We start from the raw sequence: 24,220 nt of genomic DNA, 5'->3' as shown, positions 1-24,220 counted from the left end.
CTATACAAATTTATCATGTACTACTTACAAAGCATTTAACTGACTACATAGGTCATGCAGCTACCTATACACAGTGTTCTTGATGATCCACATAAATAACTCAAGTAAAATGAATAGTTACAACTTTATACTCCCATACATTGCTTATGGCCAGAATAATGAGCTACAGGTCTTGAATAGTGCTATAGTTGCTATAGTACACATCAGCAGTTAATATAGTGAGAATGTGTAGAACATTAACTTCATTTGCTTCAATGTGACAACCATGCAGTTTACAAAAGAAAAACAAAAACATTGGCCTATTTTAATGGGCACAAAACAACCCCATGAAATAGTTTCAGTTCCAGTTTTCTGAAGGCGAGAATTAGCTATAAATGTTGAAATCAAATTTCCGATCTTTTTTTGAGGATTGATCATCTGGACACTCAGCCCTTACAATAACATGATGTTTCCTCAAACTCAACTTGCGGTAAATCTGTGGACTGGTACCTGTGGTGTAATACACAAATATAAATACCGGCTGGCGTAGTGTATGTGAGAAAATGACACATATATACCAACATTAATGTCGATCATACTACTACCTCATGCTACTTACAAGGTTCATATCCTTTATGATCCAACTTGCAGCGAAATTTTATTTTATCATGTACAGGAACATGATCAGCTGAGAATGTGATGATAGCATTACTTCCTATCACTTCATAAATACCATTGACTGATGTTATTTTACAACCTACAACTGAAATAGCAAGTAGTGAGAGTAAGTACATGTTTCATAACCTTACATACAACAGTACATGCATTGTACCTGATGTTAATATGCACAAGTACATAAAATATTTCCAAATTACAAACTTTCAAAAGTGGATTGGATCATTCGTTTCATTGAATTTAATTGATCATGATTTGGTTTCTTTGGATTGGATCAATAAGAACATCACAAATGAAACTTCGGCTCATGAAAATGAACATTCAACAAAAGTAAAGTTCATGAAAGTTTCCATGAGAAAGTTTACCACATGTTTGCAAGACAGGGTTTTCAAGTAAGAAAATTTCAATCTTTTCAAAAACTCTTTCTTTTACCAATAATTTTTCAAGAGTTTTCATACACTTGAGCACGATTTGGAGAATGGTCACTCCATCACCAAAAGATTGGCAGATACAACATAGGATCCCCTAATGGTGGCTTCAATTAATACAAGTGATAAGTGAACTTGTCAGTATTAGAGTTTTAAAAGCATTGAATTCTATTGTAGCAGCCAGTCAATAAATGGTATGATGCCCATCATCACCTATCACCGCTTAAACTGAGAAGCAGCCACAAAACTAATTAACTTCAACACAAATCCAAGTAACTGTCTCTTCAACAAGTTTTGAAGCTTTTACTTGGCTTGTTTACAGTTGTTGTGTGAAGAGTGCACTTACAAAAAAGAAAAAGAAATTCAAGACCACTTTTAAGTGCAGAGCTTAATATTGGCTGAAGTAATCTTTGTAACAATGTTCGATTGATTGATTGATTGATTTGATTTATTATTTTATACTCACAATAATCGGCACGATGCCATTCTTTCTTGTTGGAGTGATACAAAAAAACAACAACAAACTAAACATACATGCACAAAGCAAGACAATAGCAAACATTACACCACACAGAAACAGGGCTTTCACTCCAACAAGGAGGAATGGCATTGTGCCAATTGTTGTGAGACAGTTATTGTAGCATTAGACTTTGTTTCCAAGCAGCTAATTATGGTAAATAGAAATTTTAAGGAAAGTTTCTTTCATGAGTCTGTTTTCCAGTCTATTGCATGTTTTAGTCATGTCTTTACAGCATAAATATTTTGTGGAGCTTTGCCTGCTTTGGAGGTAGAAAGTAAAAGACATGCATGTGTAAAATATGTGATCAGAAATGGCATATGGTTCATGTTCTGCATATGTCATCATGTGGTTCTGCTGTTAGCAAAACAGCAGAACCGCTATATAAAGCAATTATCAACACATGTGCAAATTGCATGGTGCTAGTAGTACCTGCCCTATCACACAGACACATGTAGTATGGTAAACAAAAAGAAAATGATTTTGGACGAAAAGTATTTAGCAGTACCATATGCAGTAGCTAATACACTGCAAGTACAAACAAAAGTTCAACTTGACATGCAGCTGAACCAACACTGGCAAGGCACCGTGAAGGTACTGTGAAGCTAGTTTCTAGCCAATACTTTTGTGAGAGTGTAAATGTCCATGATACCTAATCAGGACACATAATAGTGTGTTGTGCGGCCTAGTAAAGTTAGTGTGGATGTGAAATAGACAAGTGAGTATTTTACAGGAACCAAGAAAACGCTGTTTTCATACATTGGTAACTCAATAATTCCTGAACGGAAATTAACCAGTTTTGCTGTGGTAACTCCCTCAGGGTATGGAACCTCCTATTCCAAATTTGAGTCCAGCCATCACTGAGATATGTGTCTTCAATGTTCGTCTTATTTTCTTCGTATTTTTCTTCTACTTCTACTTTTTGCTCCACTTGCTATAACTTGTGCATGCTTTAGTCGACTGACTTCAAATGTGGAGGGCAGTAAGACCATAATTCAAGCCTGATTTTCATATAGATTGAACTAGGAACAATGGAATTACGTGCGATTTTGAAAATTGCAAAAGCAATATGTTGTCACGTCTACAGGGTAATCCGCTTGATGGAATAACTTGCAAATCGGTCTGTACATGAAATTACTATCATAGTGCAAACTTTTTATGGTTTGAAAGTACTGTGAGTATTAGCTTAGGAGATATAAAGCAAAACCAAACATGTGAAAAAGTGCAATTGAGATACTCTAATAGAACATTCACTGAGAAGCAAAAAAACATGTGCAAAAAATGTTGGAAAATTTTCTCCAGGTTTCACCAGGGGCCACCACACCTATATGCCCAAGCCCTGTACCACTCTGTCAGTTGCTCACCTCACTTAATTTCTACCTTATAAATGAAAGTTCTGGTTTAGTACACTAGATTGAGTGGAAATTCAACATTCTATATGTGTTGTAAAATGTGTGCTCTATTAGAGTGCTACAAAAACTATGAAAATAGCTTGTATCAAGTGTGTCATGTGGCCAAGTACACCGGTGCGGGCAGGCGACATACTCGTTTTATGGAACCAAGAAAACACCATTTTCATGTATCCATAGCTCCATAGTGCTTGAATGGTAATTAACCATTTCTGCTGTGGAAACTTCTAGGGCATCTCACATTCCTAATTTGAGTTGAATCTGCTCAGCGATCCTTGGGATACAAGCCTTCAAATTTCATCTTATTACAGTTCTTCGTAAATATATACATCCATGCAAACAAAAACAGCCAAGCTGTATAAAAAGGTGTGACCTTCAAAAAGCCTGGGTGAAAAAAGTTGTTAAATCAAAGGTGGCGGCCATGAAATGGCTGCAATGACATTGATAATAATGTACAAAGCTATTATTAAACTCTAATATTATCAATGTCATTGTAGCTATTTCATGGCCGCCACCAACTTTTCTCGCCTAGGCTTATTGAAGGCCACACCCTTTTTATACAGCTTGGCTGCTTTTGCATGGATATACAATTTCTGCCATACTGTATGATATGTAAACAAGCCAAGATCTATAATGTTGTACCAATTCTTTCTCTGCTGATAGCAACAATACAGTTAATCTTGTTGAGATGAAGAAAAGCCAGCAGTGTTACAATGACAACTACAGAAGCATTAAGGTCAATTCACCAAAAGGAGAAGCAAGGTCTACAGGTGGTCAAAGTTAGTCAACACAGCTTGATGTAAAGGTTGTAATTGAGATAGAAAAGCAGAGAGATAGATTCCCAGCTTAGGGAACCGTATGACAGGCTACTAAAGCATAATTCACAGCACACTAGTTTCATTAACTCAATCATAGAGTATCAATCTATTGTTGGGTTGCAGGAATAGTTGAGAAGAGGTCATAGAATGAAAATTTTGGTGTTGACCACTACAGGTAATGCAAGTATGGTGCATCAAAACTTAATCGCTATAGCTACTGAAAACTGTCATGAGAGATTTAAAATCAGTTGTTCATCAGGAGACAGCACTTCACTTTATCAGCTATCATGCTGTGTGGAAGTGGTGTTTGGTGGGATTCCTAAAGAAAACGATGACCTGCAAATTGATACCGTTAAATATTTTTATATAAACACATATTTCACATGCATGTGTAGTTATAATATTGTGGCATAAGGTTGTACAATACATCAATTAGCCTATAGCCTTTCAACTGTAGGGAAGGCTGACCAAAATTGAGTTTGGCAGTTTTGTTTTAAGCCAATACTGGTGAGCATTTTATTATTTTTAATGCTACATTTGATCTTATAAGTGTAGCCATTGAAAATTCATAAAATTGAGTATTCAAACAGCATGGTAAATTTGTAAACAGCTAAACTCTAGCTAGAGTACAATTGATTTGACAGTCAACAACATGAGCACATAGCCAGAATTCCAATTCGGTTTTCTAATAGCAGAGTTACTAAAAAGGGGTCTGGGGGTACAGTTCCCAACCACTAAGCGACTTTGAACATTTAAATGTTTCAAGCTCTTCAGCAGATTGCCATATTTCATGTATGAATATATCATACAACTATCATACTGTAGAAGACATTCTTGCCTAACAATGTCACCCAATAACCAGCCTCATTTTTCCTTCATGACAGATTGGCAGTATTGTTTAGATATAAAAAAACCCAATTGTGTCTTCAGACTAGCCTCAAAGTTCATTTTTGCCACAAATTGTGGTGCTACACTGCAAGTAAAACAAATGTTGTTATTGTGCTAATTAAACACCACTGTCCAACAAACACCAACCTTTACGAGTTATTCTGGTCACTGCAACATCTCTACCACAATTGTTTTCTGATATAAACTTGTATGTACCAAAAATATCGTTAGGACCAAATCGAACAATGCCAGCAAATCCCTTAATTTCCACATCATTCTTAAACACAGACACTTTTGTTTTACCCCGTTGAAATTCTGGACACAATATATGACCAATGATAGCTGCTGGAGCCTCGTAATCTTGTCCACATTTAATCATAATCACCACAGGATTTTGTGGTACTACCATTCCACTGCCTTTATCAAGTTGAGGTGGAACTATCAAAACAAACATGTAAAATTCAGTCACAGTATCAAATGATACTTACTGCATACATCCATTATAGTTGTTCTATCAAAACATAATTTATCATCAACACAGGCTATACAGGAATAAATGCCTCCCCCTCCAATCTGAGATGGAATACTACTCATTACTGTGGTAATCTCCATAGTTCTCTTATCTGGAGACAATGGGGCATAAACCGTGCTTATTGTTGTATCATAACTCTCTGAGTTATTGCTTATCATTCTTGAGTTATTCCTAATTAAGTCTCCATAAACCACTGAGCTATTTCTAATTATTTCTTTATTATTAACCTCTGACTTGTTGCTAATTATTTCTTTATTAACCACTGAGTTATCGCTAACTCTTTCTCCATAAACCACTGAGTTATTGCTTATTATACTTCCAGAAATCACTGAGTTATTGCTTACTCTTCTTCCATCCTTGTACCAATTTACAATGGCAACACCTCCTTGCACAGTTGAATTCTCAATCAGCTCACCACAATCAAAGACAACTTGTATACCCTCTGGTACCACAATCGGTTCTCCAATAGAGACCACAAATACTATGAAAATATAACATCCATGACAACAATATTACCAGTTTACACTAGAGTGTGTCTTTACAGCCAGTATACTTGCTTGGAAATCAGTGTGCTATAGTTATGATAAAAATGATCTTTCTATACTGTATATTATACTGATGATAGACAGTGTGTTGATAAGGTCAAGTATTTAGCTAGTCTAGTTGTGAACAAACTGAGGTACTGCTTAGCAGCACAAGTCTAATTAAAATTGAAATTTTACATTAAGTAGGGAGCATAGAAATAAAACACAAGGGGGGTCATCTACACCTGCAGCTATACTATTGCATATTGATTACTACTTCAGTCACATGCAGTGGTACAGCTATGCCTGTAGTTACTCCTCTAGTATAGCTGCAGATCTTTCTGTTGTTATGTCTACAATTCACACCTCAAATGTAAACTTTTCTTACACACATGGGCTAGTGGCACCAGACTTATTAAATGCACAACTAAACACACACCAAATTACTGAAATACAAAGTGGCCAATTCTGCTTGTTTTCAGCTATGTTCCACTCATTAAGAACAAAGAGCAGTATATGAGAAACACCTCTGTATTCATTACATACAATAAGAGAAAATATAATAGCCAAGAAACCATGACGCACTACCTGCAAATCAACACCAACATACAAGGTACTGAAGAAAGAGATGGGACATAAATGAGTACAAAGGTAAATCCACAATGCATACATTATAGTTGCTGCAGTTGGTAGAAAGGCCCAAGCAACATCGAACAGTAAGAAATCAAGGCGGGTTAAGGTTTGATTGTGCCTAAACAATATTACCAGGCTGTCATAAAGACTGACGTCTAGGGGAATATATTTTTCGCTGAAACCTTCACAATCCCTACAACTGCAGACTGTATTAGCTCATGTATGGTGCATGCATTAATTGTCTAAACATATCTCAGTTAGACTCTTTGATCTCCCTTACTTCTTAAACTCTTTGGAACAATAATTAGTCTATCTTATTGTCCAACAAGATATGCTTACCAACATAATTATTTAGAAAACAATTGTTTCTTATAACACCAAGAAGTATATGACCATGAAGACGGCTATTTATATAATTACTTAGTACATAATTGACACTTACCAGACTCCGTAGTAGAGTATTTTGGTGGTGGTGGAGGAAGTCCCCACACTACCAGTACCTATATAGACAAAACTGTACCACACATACCATCATTAAACACACACACATTCCCAAGCAAAGCATTTGGCTGTTGCCCCTACCACAAACACTTGGACATCTGGGCACTACTCAAGTCCTAGAAGCCAATGCAGAAAAATTCTCTTACAGGCTATAGAAGTACCTGTACCACATCTTACAGGTGAACCACTTGACTCCTCATTCAATACCCAGCTTCCCCAGTTACCCCATGTAAATAGTTGGGCAAGGTTCCAGGTTTGATGTTCTGTCTACACAATGCCCAGTTGCTGTTGTTGTGTTTCTCGATCAAGAAATTTTATTCACATTACTCTAGTCTACCTGTTGTGGTCAACATCATAACTACTCATGTATCATATAAGGTTAACCACTAATTGTTATCTCACTAGGAACTCTTTAAAGGCCTGAACCCATAGCAACAGTATAAACCAAACACTAAAATCTTTTGATCAATAACTCAACTAATAACGCAATAACTCAACTAATAACGCAATAACTCAACTAATAACGCAATAAGTCATCAGATTACTAAAAAATGTTATGAATTTTAGCAATCACATACTGTTTGCTTTGTTGTTAAATTCTTACCATCCAACATCTAAAACTATAATTCTAAATTTCATCAGTGGTTATATGAGTGGTCTTTGTGGGTACAAACATTCTATACAGCTACTACAGATAGCTACTTACCATCTGTATGACCACTGATGCAAGAATAACACGTGCCATCTTGTACACTACTTCGCACCAGCTGCTTTACTTGAGAGGGTTCTCACAGGCTCCACTAAATAAATTGCAGGAATAGTTAGCTTTATATGATTGTGTGGTCTCTGTGCATGTTAGTGCATAAAGAATGCTAGAGTGGAGAATTTGAATGTTTGAATGATTAATAATGAATAATTTTAATAATGAAACTTGTAAGTATAAAGTTGATGAGTTATTGTATCTAAGGAATAGAGTTTCATTGTTATGAGAAGTCTACTTGTAGAAATGTCACTACAGACAATAAAGTGAGTATCAAATATAGGGATCTCCAAAAGTGAAGCGTGCCAACTAAATTATCATCCCACAGAGTGTGACGAAAATTACCATTATGGAATAATATTATATAGTTATACAACGAGCACGAGTACTTTGCCTGATATAAACGCACCAGCCTGAGGGCCGTTAGGCCCGAAGGCGAGTGCGTTTATACAGGCAGAGCACAAGTACACGTTGTATAACTGCTATGTACCACTCACCTAATAGGTGGAAAGATCTAACGCTGCAGCTATATTTCTTTTATAAGGTAGAAAGCCGATATCGATTGTGGCACTCTAAAACTAACGACATTATTATGTATCAAACATGGCCTTGACCATACAGTCACATAGCAATGCCACAATCGATTGTTATGGTGAGTATCAATTAGAACAATATTATTTTTAAAAGCGATTTAAGGTGGAAGCTTCGATCAAACTAGTAAGATATGTAACTACGTATACATATGCGTAAATAGAGTTTTACCTGCCGTGTTTGCCTCTTTGATTGCCATTGGCTGCTTTTAGATCGCATGTATAACGTAGTAGTGACGTTCCCTGTATGGCCCCACAATCGAATTTCGCATATTGGGCTATATAAGAATTCGAGTAAAGAGTGTAGCGTCTTGCCACCTATTAGGTGAGATGTCATAGCGGCCTTAGCCGCCGGCACTTGTGCAATGTAACACAAAACCGCAGCCAGTGCAAAATAAACATATTGCACTGCGGTCAGTGCATTATAAGTTATAATGCACTCGCTGTGGTTAGTGCAGCAGTGCTATATATGAATTATAGCACTCGCAGCACTTTTGAACTGCCCACGCAGAGTGGTACATTAGTCCATATGCATTAAAAACAAGAAAACACTTACAGGCTACTGGATATAGATTTTTTTTTTAAATCACACAAACTTGATTTTAATCTGCCAACCTGCTTGCCTGATCACAGTTTAAAGGCTGGCGGCCAAACGAAGCAGTGTACAGCCACCATTTTACATCACAATAACAAACTCACCAGTGGGATGTGCCTTTTGTAGTTTCAATGAGTGCGTGCCCTCTGTGCCCTGTCTTTCCTTTCATCTTCAAACAGGCTGGTTGTTGTCTTCTCTTCATGCAAGGGCAGCATATTTAGATGCCACAAAACTACTTAAAGCGCTTATGCTACTGTAAAAGATACTGGATACCTGGAAGATGCTTGTAATGTAATGATAGGTTCAAGGCCACACCCATTAACAATCTTGGTTGATTAATAACAATCAAGCTCGGAGACCACACCTCTAAACAATCTATTTACTCAAACACAATGACTACACCCCCTTATTGGTTTACTTGTATTTGTAATAATAGCACAGTGAAAATAAGGAATAGTGATGCCTCAGTCTTGGTAGGCTAGAGGCTGATTTGAGATACTCTGAAATAGCAGTCACCCTAATAGAACAGTCACACGTGTACAGCTGTCTGCTATAACAGAAACACCCAAACAAATTAGTATATTTAAAAAACACATTAATTAAAAAATGTAGTAGGGATCCAAGCGATAAAAAGTAGTGAAACAAGAGAAGAATGATGCTATAACAGCATAGCTCTGTGGAAAATCATAACTTCAATAAAATAATTATTATTACATGCCAATGTAGGGATTTTCTCACAGAGCTATACTGTAATACCATCATTCATCTCTTGTTTCACTACTTGTTATCAATTGGATCCTTTCTTCATTTTTATACTAGTAAACAATAGTGAAGTACAGTTTTATCACTGTATACCTGACGAGTGTAGGACTTCTGACATATACCTGCCAGCAAACAGTGATCAGGCTGTTTTAACCAATTGACAGCTAAATTCTCATGGATCACTGGCCGAATCGTGTCATACTAACCATCCAATACACAGAACTACTTTGTAACTATAAACTAAGGAAGTTGACAATGTTGTTTTTGTTTAAATAACAGTAACTCCAATGAAGTTATCAAACAGCAAACTCTACACTTTAGTAGAAACTATCGCAAACAAACAACGGAATCCAAACTAATTATATACAAAGATGTCTTACACTCCAAAGAACTATTCTATACAGTTTATTTGCAGTGCGATCCATTCCACAGTCGGTTTCTTCGTGATTTGCTCCATTTTTGCTGCTGCACATGCGTATATGCACTCATGTCCATCATGCCACATCTGGGATAAAGCAGCCGACTGTCAACTTTACCCATCTCCATCGACATATAACCCTTTCTCTATTATCAAGTAATACTTTTCAACTCAAAGAATGATTTAAATTGCCTATTATGAAAGTTTACATTTTGCGCTATTACATAACAAATGCACACTAATCCATGAAGGAACCGGTTATCCCAGAAAATGGGACCTCTATGGGCGTGTCTGCTACAGTACTAGCACATCTTGTTATGAAATGCATTTCACATACATTCGAATTTCGTTTATGCACTACTCCATATATCTCTTGTTTACCAGTGTGCTTTCTAACTCAAGCAGTGATCTAAGTAGTCACCTTTGTATAACTATACCTGAGGAATACATAGAGCAGCATCATCTGACCTCAACATAATCACTTCTGTAGGATAAAAATGCATGCATACTATTAAAGCACGAGTTTACTTCATCGCAGGTTTGTTGAGACTCTCTTTCTAAACGTGACCATGTTATCAGGAGCAAGGAAGAGCTTAGCATAAAAGATTTCAAGTCAGTGCTGGGTGAGTTACGGCTGAGGCATGATGATTTTGATACCTGCTAAGGTCATGTCAACTTTGATATCACAGGTCCTGAGTGGGGGGGGAGGGGGGAAGGGTCTGGTGTAACTTCAATAGCCATGTCATTCTGAATCCCCAGATTTTATGGGGTTGTTTGAAACACTGAAAATTTCAACCAGTGTTTCATGTACCTGTTACAGCAATCGCTCAGTGTAGCAGGTGTAAGGAACAAGAAAACATCTTGTTTGCAGCTTTTTTGCAGCCCTTTAAATAATACGCAGAATCTGGGGATTCAGACAAAATAGCTATTGCAGTTACACCACACCCTTTTCCTCAAAATCAAATTTAAAAGAGCAAGACTAAGTTGTAGCCTCCTGAAGGAACACTGCCATTGAATTTACCTCCACAGAAGTTGCGGTTACACGCTTCAACGTAATTTTGTGAAGTAAAGTTATCATTCTATGGCATATATAGATATGGAGAATATTCAGGGACATAGGAAGGGGGTTTCAGGAACCCCCCTGTAAAATTTAGACTTCTGAGTTTGTAGCAGGAACCTAATACCATTTAGTTATACCTCTTGTACTTCATCACTTGGGCATACAAAATAAATCCATGATATGCATATTTGTAGTTAGAAATCAAAATAATGTTTTGATTATAAGTCATATCATTGGTAACGATGGATTCATGGTCCCTATACCATTGGGGGGCAGCACTTACAGATATCTATGTGTTTGTATGTCTCCTTTTTAAATATAGTTTTTTTCCTGGCTTGATGGACTGCTCTTGCCACCACCTCCAGCACTAGCTGTCATGTGCTGGACAGCTGGGAATTACCAGCTACTGAACAAATCACTTCAGGGTTCCAGAGTCAAGGCATAGGCCAGTTCGACATTAGGATGACATGTTGATGACCATGTAAGCGCATCACAGCAGACCTTAATAAAGAAAAACAACAACCTACATTAAACCCTGAATAAATAGTGATTGTAATTACATTCTATTTCTCAGCCAGCATGGAGGCAAGTTTTCAGTATAGTTACATCCCAGGGGCAGTTATATATGTGACTGGATCTGCGAAAACCGGTCTTATCACCCAAGACAGGAAGTTTGATTTTTTCATACAAACATAAAGCTTTATGAATGCACCATCAAATTTCACTGTCACAGTTGACCACAGTAAAGTGGTCTGCTTTATTCAAGCACAGTGGCGAGCCGTTCAAGTGGTCTGTGGTCTTGATGGAGCCCTGGCCAACCAGGAGATGGCTGTGTGTGGCTGCACAGCTCCATGGTATTGGACAATGACCTGTACTGTAAATTTCCTTTAGTTTTGAGCCCTGAATGGCCCATAACTTGGCCTAATTCATCCCAAAACATTCCTCTTCAATTTTTAAACAGCATCTTGCCTGCCATCCAGCATCTTGCTTCCTGCCCCTTTTGAAGCTCGCCTGATACAGCCAACCTCAGTTAAAAAACTATATAAAATGGCAGGAAACTTAGCTGTTGATTACTTCTTCAGTGGATAACCTGGAAGGTAACAAATTGTTGTAAAGCGTGTGAAAATTTGGTACATGTAGCTACCACCATTGGCAAGCTATAACCTCTCGATACTTTTAAATGGGAGATAAGACTGGTTTTCCCAGGGACAGTCACATATTATGAACTCTTGCATATAGCCATCTGTTGAGTTTTAAGTCATTTAAAACATCTATAGTCTCTCAGTGGCTGGAGGCTATGTCCCCAAACCTCTGCCAAACTGTTCTTCCTTGTTGTAGTAACAAGGGACATGTAAAACACATACAGTTACAAGGACAATTAAGTAAGCAGAACAACACAAAGCAACTACAGAAAAAAAAAGAACAACAAAAACAGAGATTTAGTTTATGGATTGGATAGTACAAATGTTCTAGCACCAATGTAGAAATTGTATGTATGTGCTAATTTCCTTTAGCAGGGAATTCCACATTTGAATGGCTTTATGTCAGAAATTTTTTGAGTAAATGACAGGTGACAATGGGTGGAATTTGCAAAATACACTGGAGTTCTGATGCCATAGGTGGTATGATTTCCAAATATTATAGGAGGGAAAAGTGGAACACCTTTGACAGAGGTGTACTGACTGTACATAGCACAGATGCAGCGGAATTCAACAAGTTGGGAGAATTTCATAAACAGAAGGTAGGTATAGTACTCTGTAATATGGTCAAATTTATAGAGATTGAAAATTAATCGAATGGCATGATTCTGCAGCTGCTGAATACGTTGCATGTCCCCTGGTGCAATGATGTGCCCCAAACAGGAAGGGAAAGTGTAAATAAAAGCAGTAACTCCAAAGGAGCTTGAAGGCAGCACCCGCCGGTTAGAGTTCACGAGATAAAGGCAATAGGACATCTTTTCACAAACCTTAGCAGCATCAAGACACACAGTAGTGTGTCGTGTAGCCAAGAAAGCCGGCACACCACACCGTAAGTATATTGACAGGGAGAAAGAAAACAGCCTTTTCACATTGCATATATATAAGCTCCATGGCCCCATCTCCAAAGCACATCATTTTTGCATTATAGCTGTCCGCCAGGTAGGGTAGGCCACACAGCAAATTTGGTTAACCAGTCAAGTGTAAAATAGTGGGATCGAGATACTCTAATAGACCATGGCGTAAAATAGATGTACAAAAAAATGTCGAAAAAAAAAACTAAGTTACCAGAGTTCGAACCAGGGACCTCCATACATAACACCTGCATCCTTAACCACTGAACCACTGCTATCTTGCTGATCACCTCATTTAATTTCTGCTTTATAAATGAAATGTCTAGTTTAAATCTGCTTATAATTAGATATACCAATCAGGTATGTTACAGAACCAATTTTGGAAACTAATAGGCTGCTCCAAAAGTGGTAATTTCTGGCAACCAAATGTAGCCTTTTCCAGCAACTTTTGACGGCTCAAAAAGTTTGGGCAGTGGAAAGATACCAATTCTGGCAAGTTTCTAGTTACCCATAATTGCCATCTTTGGCATTTCTGAGCAGTTCAAAAGTTGCCAGCCAAAACTAAAAGTTTCCACAATTGGCACCTGTAAGCAGTTTCCAGTTTTGGCAATTTTTGGCCTGCTCAGAAATTGCCAAATATGGCAATTATGAGTGCTTAAAAGTTGCCAGAAGTGGCAACTTATTGCTGCTCAGAAATTGTGAGCAGTGAACAAAATCACATAACACAAGACTTGCATGCATTGAGCCACACTTGGCTGTCCGCAAGCCAAGTGTTCATTATTTTCAGTCCAGTGTTGCAGCAACCTGAGCAAGAGAAGGCCCAAAGGGTATCATAGACATATTGCAATGAAACTCCGTGGTGGAAGGTAGTGTATTCATATACACTAGGAAAAGTAAATGGTCCAAGGAACTCCACTGAGGGATTCCTCAACTGACAGCCATTGATGATATTTAGCAGTCAAGTACTCAGCACACCCATATCATTAGTCTTGGAAAGGCCTATTTGTTACATGCAGACAACTTGGTAGCCACTATCTTGGCTACCACGGAAACAACAGTAGGTCTATGTAGTTATTAAGAACATTAGAGCCCCTCTTGTAGGCCGCTCCAAATAGATTCTCTGTTTGCTGTCCTGGACTCAAGTATATTTGCATGCAGGCAAGAAGTCCATTTCCATGATTTCATTATAATATTGGCAGCTTTTCAAGCCATTATTAGCCTGGCACAACCATAAAAAGCATGCTCAAGCATGTATGTCCCTTCAAGTTGCAAAATTACAAATTTCACAAATGTAAAATTTGTGCCGATTTGATAGCACTGCTGACACGTGAGCTGACACTGTTTTTACTGAGCCTGTCAGTATATGCAAGAATAACCGGAAAAATAATGGAAGAATACGGAATAATGGAATATTTATAGCTGAAAGCATAGATACAATATACTTTACAACAGGATTGGAAATGGAAGTAACTCACGTGACGTCTCTGTACAAATTCCCAATGTGATATAACGAGCTCGAAAAAACGTCCGTGTTTAGCTTGCGCTAGTTAGTCACCATAGATACTGTGTGTAGTTACAAGTGCGAGATTATTTCTAATGACTTTGTCAATTAGTAGCAATTTGTCAGCTTTTAACTTGACGAATTGGTTAACCTAGCCTTATACACAATAACAGGAATGTGTGTGTGTGACCACAAGAGGCTGTTGTTTGTAATAAACAAGCCACCAGTATGTCAAGAGGTAAGCGAATTATGTTAGGCCACACCCTCTCATTTTTGAACTTTTCACAAACTACCTGTGTTGTGAAACAGGTAAGCTAGTTTTGTTTTGATATCAGTATCAAGTGTGTAGTGTAATAGGCAACTTGGATTTATTGTATCAATTGTCATATTGTATAAATAAACTACTTACCACTTTATACTTTTGGGCTTTTAGTAGACTCCTGACCAATGCTAGATATTAATTTATCATATCATTAACTGCTACCACACTAGGGGGGTGCAATGAGTGTGTTGGATTGCTCTGAAACCAAAGCTGTATGGTATGGGGACGAAAGGCAGAATGTTATAAGACAAATTTTTGAAATCACCCAAGCCACATGATTAGACATCCATCAAAGAACAGCAAATGACAGTGTACTGATGACCGACAAGCAAGAGCTCAAGATGCACTACCAAATTATACATTTAAACAGTCAGTGTACCTTCAAAAGAACTGACGTAAAACACACAGCTACATTGTACACGTGTAATTCATAATCATTGTACACATAATGCACTGTACAGTTGAAATTTAAAGTGTATGGTTTCTTCATTAGTTACAGTATGAAAGATTGTCAAAGAACCATTGACTTAATGCATTCTTTACTGGTGGGACTACCCCTATAGCTTTAGCCATTTGTAGCAATGGTTTCTTTATTGGTGTATAGAAAACCATTGAAATAAGTCATAACTGGCACCAATCAATCATATGTTTATCCACTCCATAGTCTGATGGAATGTAAGGCTTCCATATGTTGTGAGAGCGGACCCGTTTGTAACGCACCAAGTAGTTAATTTTATGACAACTGAATAATTGATAAACAACTGCTATATAAAAATACATGGTACTGTAATTATAAATACAAAACATAATTAACCTAAATAAAATACATTGTACAAATATCATTACATTTTTCCTTCTTTACAAAAAAGTCAAAAAAAAATCCTAAATCACACAAAAGTCAATACCATGGTTAACAGTCTTCATAGCAGCTGCAGCTAAATATAGTTAGGTACCTTCTTCTTGGGAGGTCTGATAATCCTTCCACGTGACGTCACTTTAACAGGAGATTTACTTGGACTAGAAGTGTCGCCTGTCACTTCAGCAGGAGCTGGGTCAGCTGTAGGGCTAGGAATCAATACTTGTGGTGAGTCAACTGGCTCAGAGGCATCATTAGTTAAGATATCTGGCTCTGGCTCAGCTGTTGACCTCAAATCTTTATGATTTCGCCTGTATGTGCATCCATTACACTCCACTAAGTATGATCTGGGTGCCTCTTGATACTTGCACACAGCTCTGGACCATTGAGTTTGTCCGGGCAACTTCATCCGGACTACATCTCCTGGTAATAACTCTGTAAGCAACTTTGACACTTGATTGTAGTAACTTGCTTGTCAGTCCTGAGATGAACGTAGTTTAGTATTGACATTTGCAGGAGTATCTGGAACAAGTAACTTTGTAGAAACAGGTAAGAGAGTTCTGGCTCTACGTCCAAACAAACGTTGTGCTGGTGACAAACCAGTGCTTTCTGTTGGAGTGTTCCGATGGTCCAACAGAGACAAATAGACATCAGTCTTGGCTAAGTCGACTTTCCTGAGTAAGTTCTTACATGTCTTCACTGCACTCTCAGCTTTCCCATTACTTTTGGGATAGTAGGGTGAAGACGTCACATGCATATATGTTTAAACTCCCATTCACATGCAAAAGCATGAAACTCTTCAGACGCATACTGTGGTCCATTGTCAGAAACAAGGAACATCAGGTATGCTGTGTCTAGAGAAATGAGTTTTCAGAATCTTGATTGTTGTCCTGGAGGATGTATCTCTTAGTCTGTCCATCTCTATGAAATTTGAATAGTAGTCAACTGTAACAATGTAAGTTTGTCTGTTGTAAGTAAACAAGTCAGTTTCCACTTTAGCCCATGGTCTATCTGGTACTTCATGTGGCATGAGTGGTTCACGGCATTACTCTGGCCTAACTGTGTTACAAATAGAACACTTGGTAATACAATCTTTTATTTCTGCATTCATTAATGGCCAATAAAATGCCTCACGAGCTCTTTGCAGTGAACCCTCAATGCCCATGTGAGTACGATGAAGCTTCTTGATCCTTTCAGACCTAAGGTTGGCTGGGATAACAACTCTATCAGATTTAAACACTAACCCATTTTGTACAGACAATTCATCACGACAATTAAAATAAGACTGTACCTCTAATGGGACAGATTTTCTGTCATCTGGCCATCCTGTTAAAATGACTTGCATGAGAATCTGTAGGCTTGTGTCTTTGGCAGTCTCATCACGTAATTGTTGTAAAAGATCACTTGAAATTGGTAAGTGTTCAGAAAGAGATAATTCCTCCACTTGGTGACAGAATTCAGACTGCGGCTCTGTCTTAGGTTCTGAACCTTTCGGGTAAGCTCTTGACAGGGCATCTGCAATATACATTTCTTTACCTTTCTTGTATACTAATTCAATATCATACTTCTGAAGTCTGAGTAGCAGCCATTTTGGAGCCCGGTGGATAGGTTTCTTGGTGATAGAAACTAATGGTTTATGATCAGTCTCTACCCATGTCTTGTGGCCATAAATGTATTGCTCAAATTTCTCACAACCTACCACAATCGCAAACATCTCTTTTTCTATCTGAGCATAATTTTTCTCAGCAGATGTGAGACCACGTGCTCCGTAAGCAACTGGTTGACCCTCTTGAAGTAATGAAAATCCTAGTCCACTCTCTGATGCATCACATTGTAATGTAATCTCTTTGGAAGGGTCAAAGTATTTCAAAACCGGTGCTTCACAGATCATTTGTTTCAATTTTGAAATGGCTTCATCATGTGCTGAAAGCCAGCACCAATGCACATCTTTACATACTGACGTAGCGACTCAGTGACATTTGACAGACTAGGAAGAAACATTGAAAGGTACTATACCATTCCTAGGAATTCTTGTAAAGACTTGACATTTTTAGGAGTGGGAATCTTAATGATCGCAGCAGTTTTCTCAGGGTCAGCTGCTACGCCTTTGTCTGTGAGAATGTGTCCAATAAAGGGTACTGAGGAACATCTTAGTTTAATCTTAGTAGGATTCAACTTTAAGCCTCTCTCACGAGCTCTGCTTAGGAACACCTTGAGGTTCTGATCGTGGTTAGCCGTGGCCTCTTCAACTGTGTCTCCCACTCCACAGATGAGGAAGTCATCTGCAATGACTTCAACTTGACTTAGGCCTTCAACTATCTGGTTCATTCTTTGCTGCCAAACTTCTGGCACACTGCTGATACCAAATGGCATGCATGTCCAGCAATATCTACCATAAGGAGTATTAAAAGTAGTTAGAAACTGGATTGATTGTCAAGTTTCACCTGCCAGAAGCCAGATTTGGCGTCTAACACAGTAAAGACCTTAGCCTTGCTCAATTGTAGGCAATGGATAATGGCTCCTTAGTATAGCCTTATTCAGGTCTCTGGGGTCTAAGCAAATTCTGATCTGGTTGTCCTTCTTTTGTACTACAACCATACTTGAAACCCACCGGGTTGGCTCTGTTACAGGTGTTATGATCTGTTTCTCAACCATATCATCCAACTCCGCTTACACTTGTTTACGTAAGGAAATTGGCAGTTTTCTAGGAGGGTGCACTACTGGTGGCACTGCTGAGTCAGTGTGTATTGTGTATTACCCGCATAACTCACCTAGGCCATTGAAAACATCGGCATACTGACTCAGCACTTGGTCTTGAGAAACTATTTCTGGAAGGCTCGATTGCACAACCACTTTGTGAATTGTGTCACTGTCAAGGATTCTGATCAGTTTCATGCCAACACAGGAATCTCTGCCCAAAATTGGTGTTACTTCATCATTGACAATAAAAAATCTCAAATGGTGTCTCACACTATTACGGCTCACATACAGCATAACTCGACCCATTGGCTGCTCAGTAGTATTGTTATGCATTGTTAGACGGGTTGCTGTCTTTCTGATTTTGTGACCTCTCTTGTCACCTGTGGCCTTAACATATTCTGAAAATGGTACAATATTGCAGGATGCTCCGGTATCAATCTCAAAGGTAACATTGTGTTTTTGGTTAACTTCACAAGTAACTAGGACTGGTGTGCCTGAGTGTTTCTTTACTGAGTCAATTCCAAAGGTTTCATCTGCACTAAAACTGTCTTCTGGGGCATGAACTAATTTGGTGGACTGACACATCTTTCCTGAGTGTTTCTTTACTGAGTCAATTCCAAAGGTTTCATCTGCACTAAAACTGTCTTCTGGGGCATGAACTAATTTGGTGGACTGACACATCTTTTTGAAATGTCCCTTCTTACCACAATTCTTACATGTTTTATCAGAGGCAGGGCACAACCCTCTCTTGAACTTATGTTGTTTACCACAAAACTTACATTCCTTAGTCATAGCTGGGGAGCTAGTCCCAACCTTCTGGTCTCTTGTTCCTAGGTGGTTTGGGTGGTTCCCTTGTTCCCTTGTCCTTATTCTTCTTCTGCCTCCCTGCATTGACATTATCTTTCAAGTTAGCATTCTCTCCAGTAGCTAGGCTGCCCATTTCTTTCATTCTCTGTTTGATGGCTTGGGTTGTTCTCAGAGTCTCAATAGCTATAGCTAGAGTCAAGTTTTTTATTCCCAGTAGCTTCTCTCTGACCTTGTCATCATTCACACCACTCACCAATTTGTCCCTGATTAAATCATCTTTAAGGTTACCATATTGACAATGATCTGCAAGTTTGATGACATCTGTAATGAAGTGTTCTACACTTTCTCCAGCTTCTTGAATACGTTTATTAAACATGTAACGTTCATATATGACATTCGACACTGGAACGCACCTTGTTTCGAAAACTTTGAGCACCTTGGTGACATCCTTGAGGTCGTCAGCTGACAGATTAAAGGTCTCGAACAGTTCTTGGGTGTCTCTTCCAATGACGTTAAGTAGGTGAGCCACTCTTACTACATCATCCTCATTGTCTATTTTGGACACTATCTCATAGTACGTCCAGTCACGCTTAAATTGTTTCCAATTTTCACCTCTGTGGCTTCTATCTTCCAGATTAAGTGGCTCAGGTGGCTCCGCTAAAACATTAAACGATGAAATGTTCGACAAAATGAAAAGGAAATTCGACAAAATGAAAAGGAAATTCGTCAACACTCGACAGTGAAAATTCGACAATGTAAAATGAAAAGGAAATTCGTCAAAACTTCAACATTTGCCAATGAAAAGGAAGATTCGTCACAGTCAGTAAGTACACTGGAAATTTAAACTTCTGACACCATGTTGTGAGAGCGGACCCATTTGTAACGCACCAAGTAGTTAATGTTATGACAACTGAATAATTGATAAACAACTGCTATATAAAAATACCTGGTACTGTAATTATAAATACAAAACATAAATAAAATACATTGTACAAATATCATTGCACCATACAGGTCTCCCGGCTTCATCTAATCATACGACTCGGGAATTTAACGTGGCCTGGTGGTGTTCGATAGTTGTGGACACTTGCAGTACAGTGAGGAATAGATTAAGTTCCGTTTCCACAACTACAAGGCCACGGGTAGCTGAAAATCAGTCACTAAACAGACACTGTGACACTGATAAATCTGGATAAATCGCCAGCATCCAATGGGTCACTACCACAAATTCGCCGAAACATGGCTCTTGCAAACTCTTGTTACTGTCCTGGGAGACTTAACTCCTTCATCCTGAAGTGAGGTTAGCTGTAAACAGATAAGCTACGGGAACACTAGTCTCGCCACCGGAACACCTGCTCTCCATCTCATCTTTAGTAACCGCATGATGACGTAAACCGAAACACGGATGTTTTAGTGCGTGAGTTCTGTTTCCAATCCCTATGTGTTTAGCATATCTATATGCTGAAAACAACTAGATGTGGGTGGTGGATGGGAAATAGAGAACTTATTTGGGGTGGCCTTATGACTGGGGTAATGTGTGATTTTTTCCCACTCCAATGGAATGACACCTGATTCTGCTAAGTAAAATAGCACATCCGGCCACTATAGACTGCACACTTGTCGTGTGGTTTCGTTTCGTTGGATTTTCCGTTGACCCGGGGTTTTACATCATATCCGGGTTTTAGGGATTTACTCACCCCCAATACTGTAAACCGAGCTGAAAACCGAAGTTGATACAAGAACAGCAGTTCGCTTTGGGTATTCGTGCTAAACAACTACATCGAAAATAACCTTATCAGCCGAGCCAAGGAGTGAGAAACCACGATGCTGATCGAGAAATCACTCCGGCTCTTTTCAGTAGTTGAAAGCAAAACCTGTGAAAGGAAAGTGTCAATTGATTCATACCATCCTTGATAGAGACTGGAAAGCGCACGACAAGAAGGGGACGACCTTAAGCGGACCGAGACGAGTCACGAAAGGTCATCTACCAATCACCCCCAACTCGCTTTCTAACAGTGAAGAAACCAAACAACATACACACTCAACTATCCTATACTCTTACCTGATTAAACAAACTCGTAGACACTTTTGGTTGTCGACTGTACGTTATATCACCTAACCGGCTGGATCATGGAATGCCACAGAGCAGTTTCAAACCAAAATTACGCAATGGACCACACCCAAATCGCCATGTTTTGTACCAGACTGTTTGATCATAGCTACTGCAAGTTAAACAGGGTTAACTAGCAGGACGAGCTTGCCTGGATTGTCACACTAGTCATGCATACAGGTTTTGACCCAATTAACCCCCCTAGCGTATTCCAATAATTTAGGTACGCATTTCAAAGAGGTGTATCACGGGGTCCAGTTTGACATTCCAGCACATTTGAAGTAAACTGTGAGTCGTTATCTTTTCTGGAGTTGAGTATCAGTTAGCGTCGTAAGTTCGTCGTCGTCTTCCCCATCATACTCGTCAGAAGAGTCAGCGACGCCACCTCCGGTAGAGCTAAGAGCTCCTCACAGCGACGCCTCCACCCACCCCCGTGGTAGCGACACCTCTATCACCAGAATCCCGAAGTAAGCGACCACAGCACTAGTAGTGGAAATCCAGAGCCACGTACCTACCGGAAATCCAGATATCAAGGCTTCTCTTAAACCACGGATTAAATTCACTCTGCAGACTAGCCCGTTACGTACTGCCAGACATTTGTACTTTTTTTGGTCGTGTGCATTAATGTAGACCACCAGCTGTGTAAAATATTCTTATAATACAATCACTTGAATGCGATGCTTTTAAATCTATGTCTATGTTGGAATAAATGTCTAATCATTGAAACCAACACATTCCAAAGGGTTTGAAGCCAGTTAGTCCCTGACCACAATAATATCTTGCACTAACCTCAAAATTTCCTTACACTACAAAGCCATACTGTGTGTGCGTGTCTGTGTCTGTAGGCGTGTTTGTTGTGTGTGTGCACGCCCATATGTATCGAGTGCAAATAGTTTTTTAATATTGCATATGTGAGCAACAGTGCGTGGGTGAGTGCGCCTGCTAATGTATGGTACATTTATACCTCATCAATTTGAGTGGTAACCACATCAAAGGGATACTTGAAATAACTGATGTGGTTTAACTTTCTTAGTTAAGAAGCATTCTGTGAGACATATAAACTGTTTGTTTCTTTCTGTTTTTCTTTCATCATTTACACATCAAGTACATGTTCCTTTATAGCCCTCAGCTCATCTATACAAACCAGTTGTCAGGAAGCCACAAGCCACCGACTAAACTGATGGAGAAACTAACTGTTTATAGTGTGCATGCATGTGTGCGTGTTATTGTATAGATGTTAGCTATTGCATTTCTAAGTTAATTGAACTATAATTTAGTAATGTATCACAACATGTATGCCATGTGAATATTGTGTTTCTAAGCTAATTGAACTATAATTTAGTAATGTATCACAACACGTATGCTGTGTGAAGTGTCTTGTCCTGGTCTATCACATCATACTTCAGTCGTTATTCTTTGTTGTTATTGCTAGTGTAACTAGTCAAGCAATTTTTGCTCCAAATTTACACCAGATTTAACCTCAGATGGGTAAATTCCCAAAAAATTTCCTGTGGGGACATGCCCCCAGACCCCCCTAGATGAGAGCATGCGTTAGCATGCTCTAGGTTTTGCACTGTGTATGTGCTCAAAATCTCTTAGTTTTAAACAACACCCATCATAATCTGCTAATTTTATTACCGGCATTTTTCTAGCTCGATTTATGTGATTTATACCTTGAAAAGTAGACTATCTCATTTGACGCCAGTTTCAGCTAGCTACTACATTCGAAGTTTACTTGTAGGGGATAACAGAACACCTATAATTAGTTGGATTGAGCTTTCTAAGTAAGGTCAGTGCTGGATTTGCCTATTAATGATGAATGAAGTAGTCAATACGTCAGAGAAGCAGTTTTTAAGGCCAAGCAAACTTGATTAATTGTTTCTCATCCTCGCCCGCATCTCTTTTTACCCCACCGCTTCTAATTTCATTATTGCTGTTATCAATCACGTGCACACGTATTTTGATGCTAAGAAGGCTGGTTTTTATTTTACAGCACAGCAAACATCCCTTGCACCTCAGAAACGGTGGTAAAACGTAAATATTAGCTAGTAAAAGGCTTTAGCTAATCTTTATAGTAACAGACAGCGAGATTTAGAGCATTTTCTTTAATAATGAATAATGAAAAATTACCTCCTACCCACATGGAAATTCAAAAATCTGTGGATGAGAAACAAGTAATCAAGTTTGCCTGGCCTAATTGGGCGCATTGCTGGGCGTTTATGGATGACCTAGAACCACAAGAAGATGGCTATATTTAACATTAACTTAAACCTACATCTTAATGATGAGTTGAAAACTAACAGATTCAACCGACTTCGTAGGGTGAGTGAGTGTATTGTATGTTAAACCCATACATTTGTGCAAACTGAACCATAGTCAGTATTGCCACATGTAGAACATGTAGAATAGGACGTCAATCCTACCAAATGGGTCATTAAGCCTCTATTTATACATATTCATTACCTTCACTACAAAGCAGACATTGTACAGCATTATTTGAGATGCATTTCCAATCCAACACTGTATGTCAATTTCACTTTTAAGCAGTAGGCCCATGACCTCAAATATCTGGTATTCAGTCAGTATTGCTACATGTAGAACATGTAGAAACGGACGTCAATCCTACCAAATGGGTTGTTAAGACTCTATTTATACATATTTCATTACCTTCACTACAAAGCGGACATTGTATAGTGCTATTTGAGATGTATTTCCAATCCAATACTGTATGTCAACTTCATTTTTAAGCAGTAGGCCAATGACCTCTAATTTCTGGTATTGGTGT

At 38.6% G+C, this 24,220-nt stretch overlaps 1 protein-coding gene and 1 long non-coding RNA gene across 3 annotated transcripts; one reads left to right on the top strand and one right to left on the bottom strand.

Moving 5' to 3' along the window:
* Window positions 1-94: 94 nt before the first annotated feature.
* On the bottom strand, window positions 95-22,026 carry LOC136238123 (uncharacterized). 2 transcript variants are annotated; one of them, XM_066028461.1, is made up of 8 exons: window positions 21,388-22,026; window positions 11,373-11,590; window positions 7,611-7,704; window positions 6,846-6,903; window positions 5,203-5,727; window positions 4,862-5,152; window positions 599-742; window positions 95-489 (listed from the first exon to the last, which is right to left on the bottom strand). In XM_066028461.1, the coding sequence occupies exons 3-8, from the start codon at window positions 7,647-7,649 to the stop codon at window positions 365-367; spliced, it is 1,182 nt and encodes a 393-aa protein (XP_065884533.1). In that variant the 5' UTR covers window positions 7,650-7,704; window positions 11,373-11,590; window positions 21,388-22,026; the 3' UTR covers window positions 95-364. The 2 variants fall into 2 exon arrangements, with proteins under 2 accessions (XP_065884533.1, XP_065884532.1); XM_066028460.1 differs by lacking the exon at window positions 11,373-11,590 and having other exon boundaries at window positions 21,388-22,025.
* LOC136238124 (uncharacterized) lies at window positions 20,935-22,796 on the top strand. The gene is made up of 2 exons (XR_010692768.1): window positions 20,935-21,902; window positions 22,558-22,796. It is a non-coding gene; the product is annotated as an uncharacterized lncRNA (long non-coding RNA).
* Window positions 22,797-24,220: the final 1,424 nt, after the last annotated feature.

The sequence above is a fragment of the Dysidea avara genome, chromosome 11, assembly GCF_963678975.1.
Source record: "Dysidea avara chromosome 11, odDysAvar1.4, whole genome shotgun sequence".
Taxonomy (NCBI): domain Eukaryota; kingdom Metazoa; phylum Porifera; class Demospongiae; order Dictyoceratida; family Dysideidae; genus Dysidea; species Dysidea avara.
This window is presented reverse-complemented; position numbering and strand designations above follow the sequence as displayed.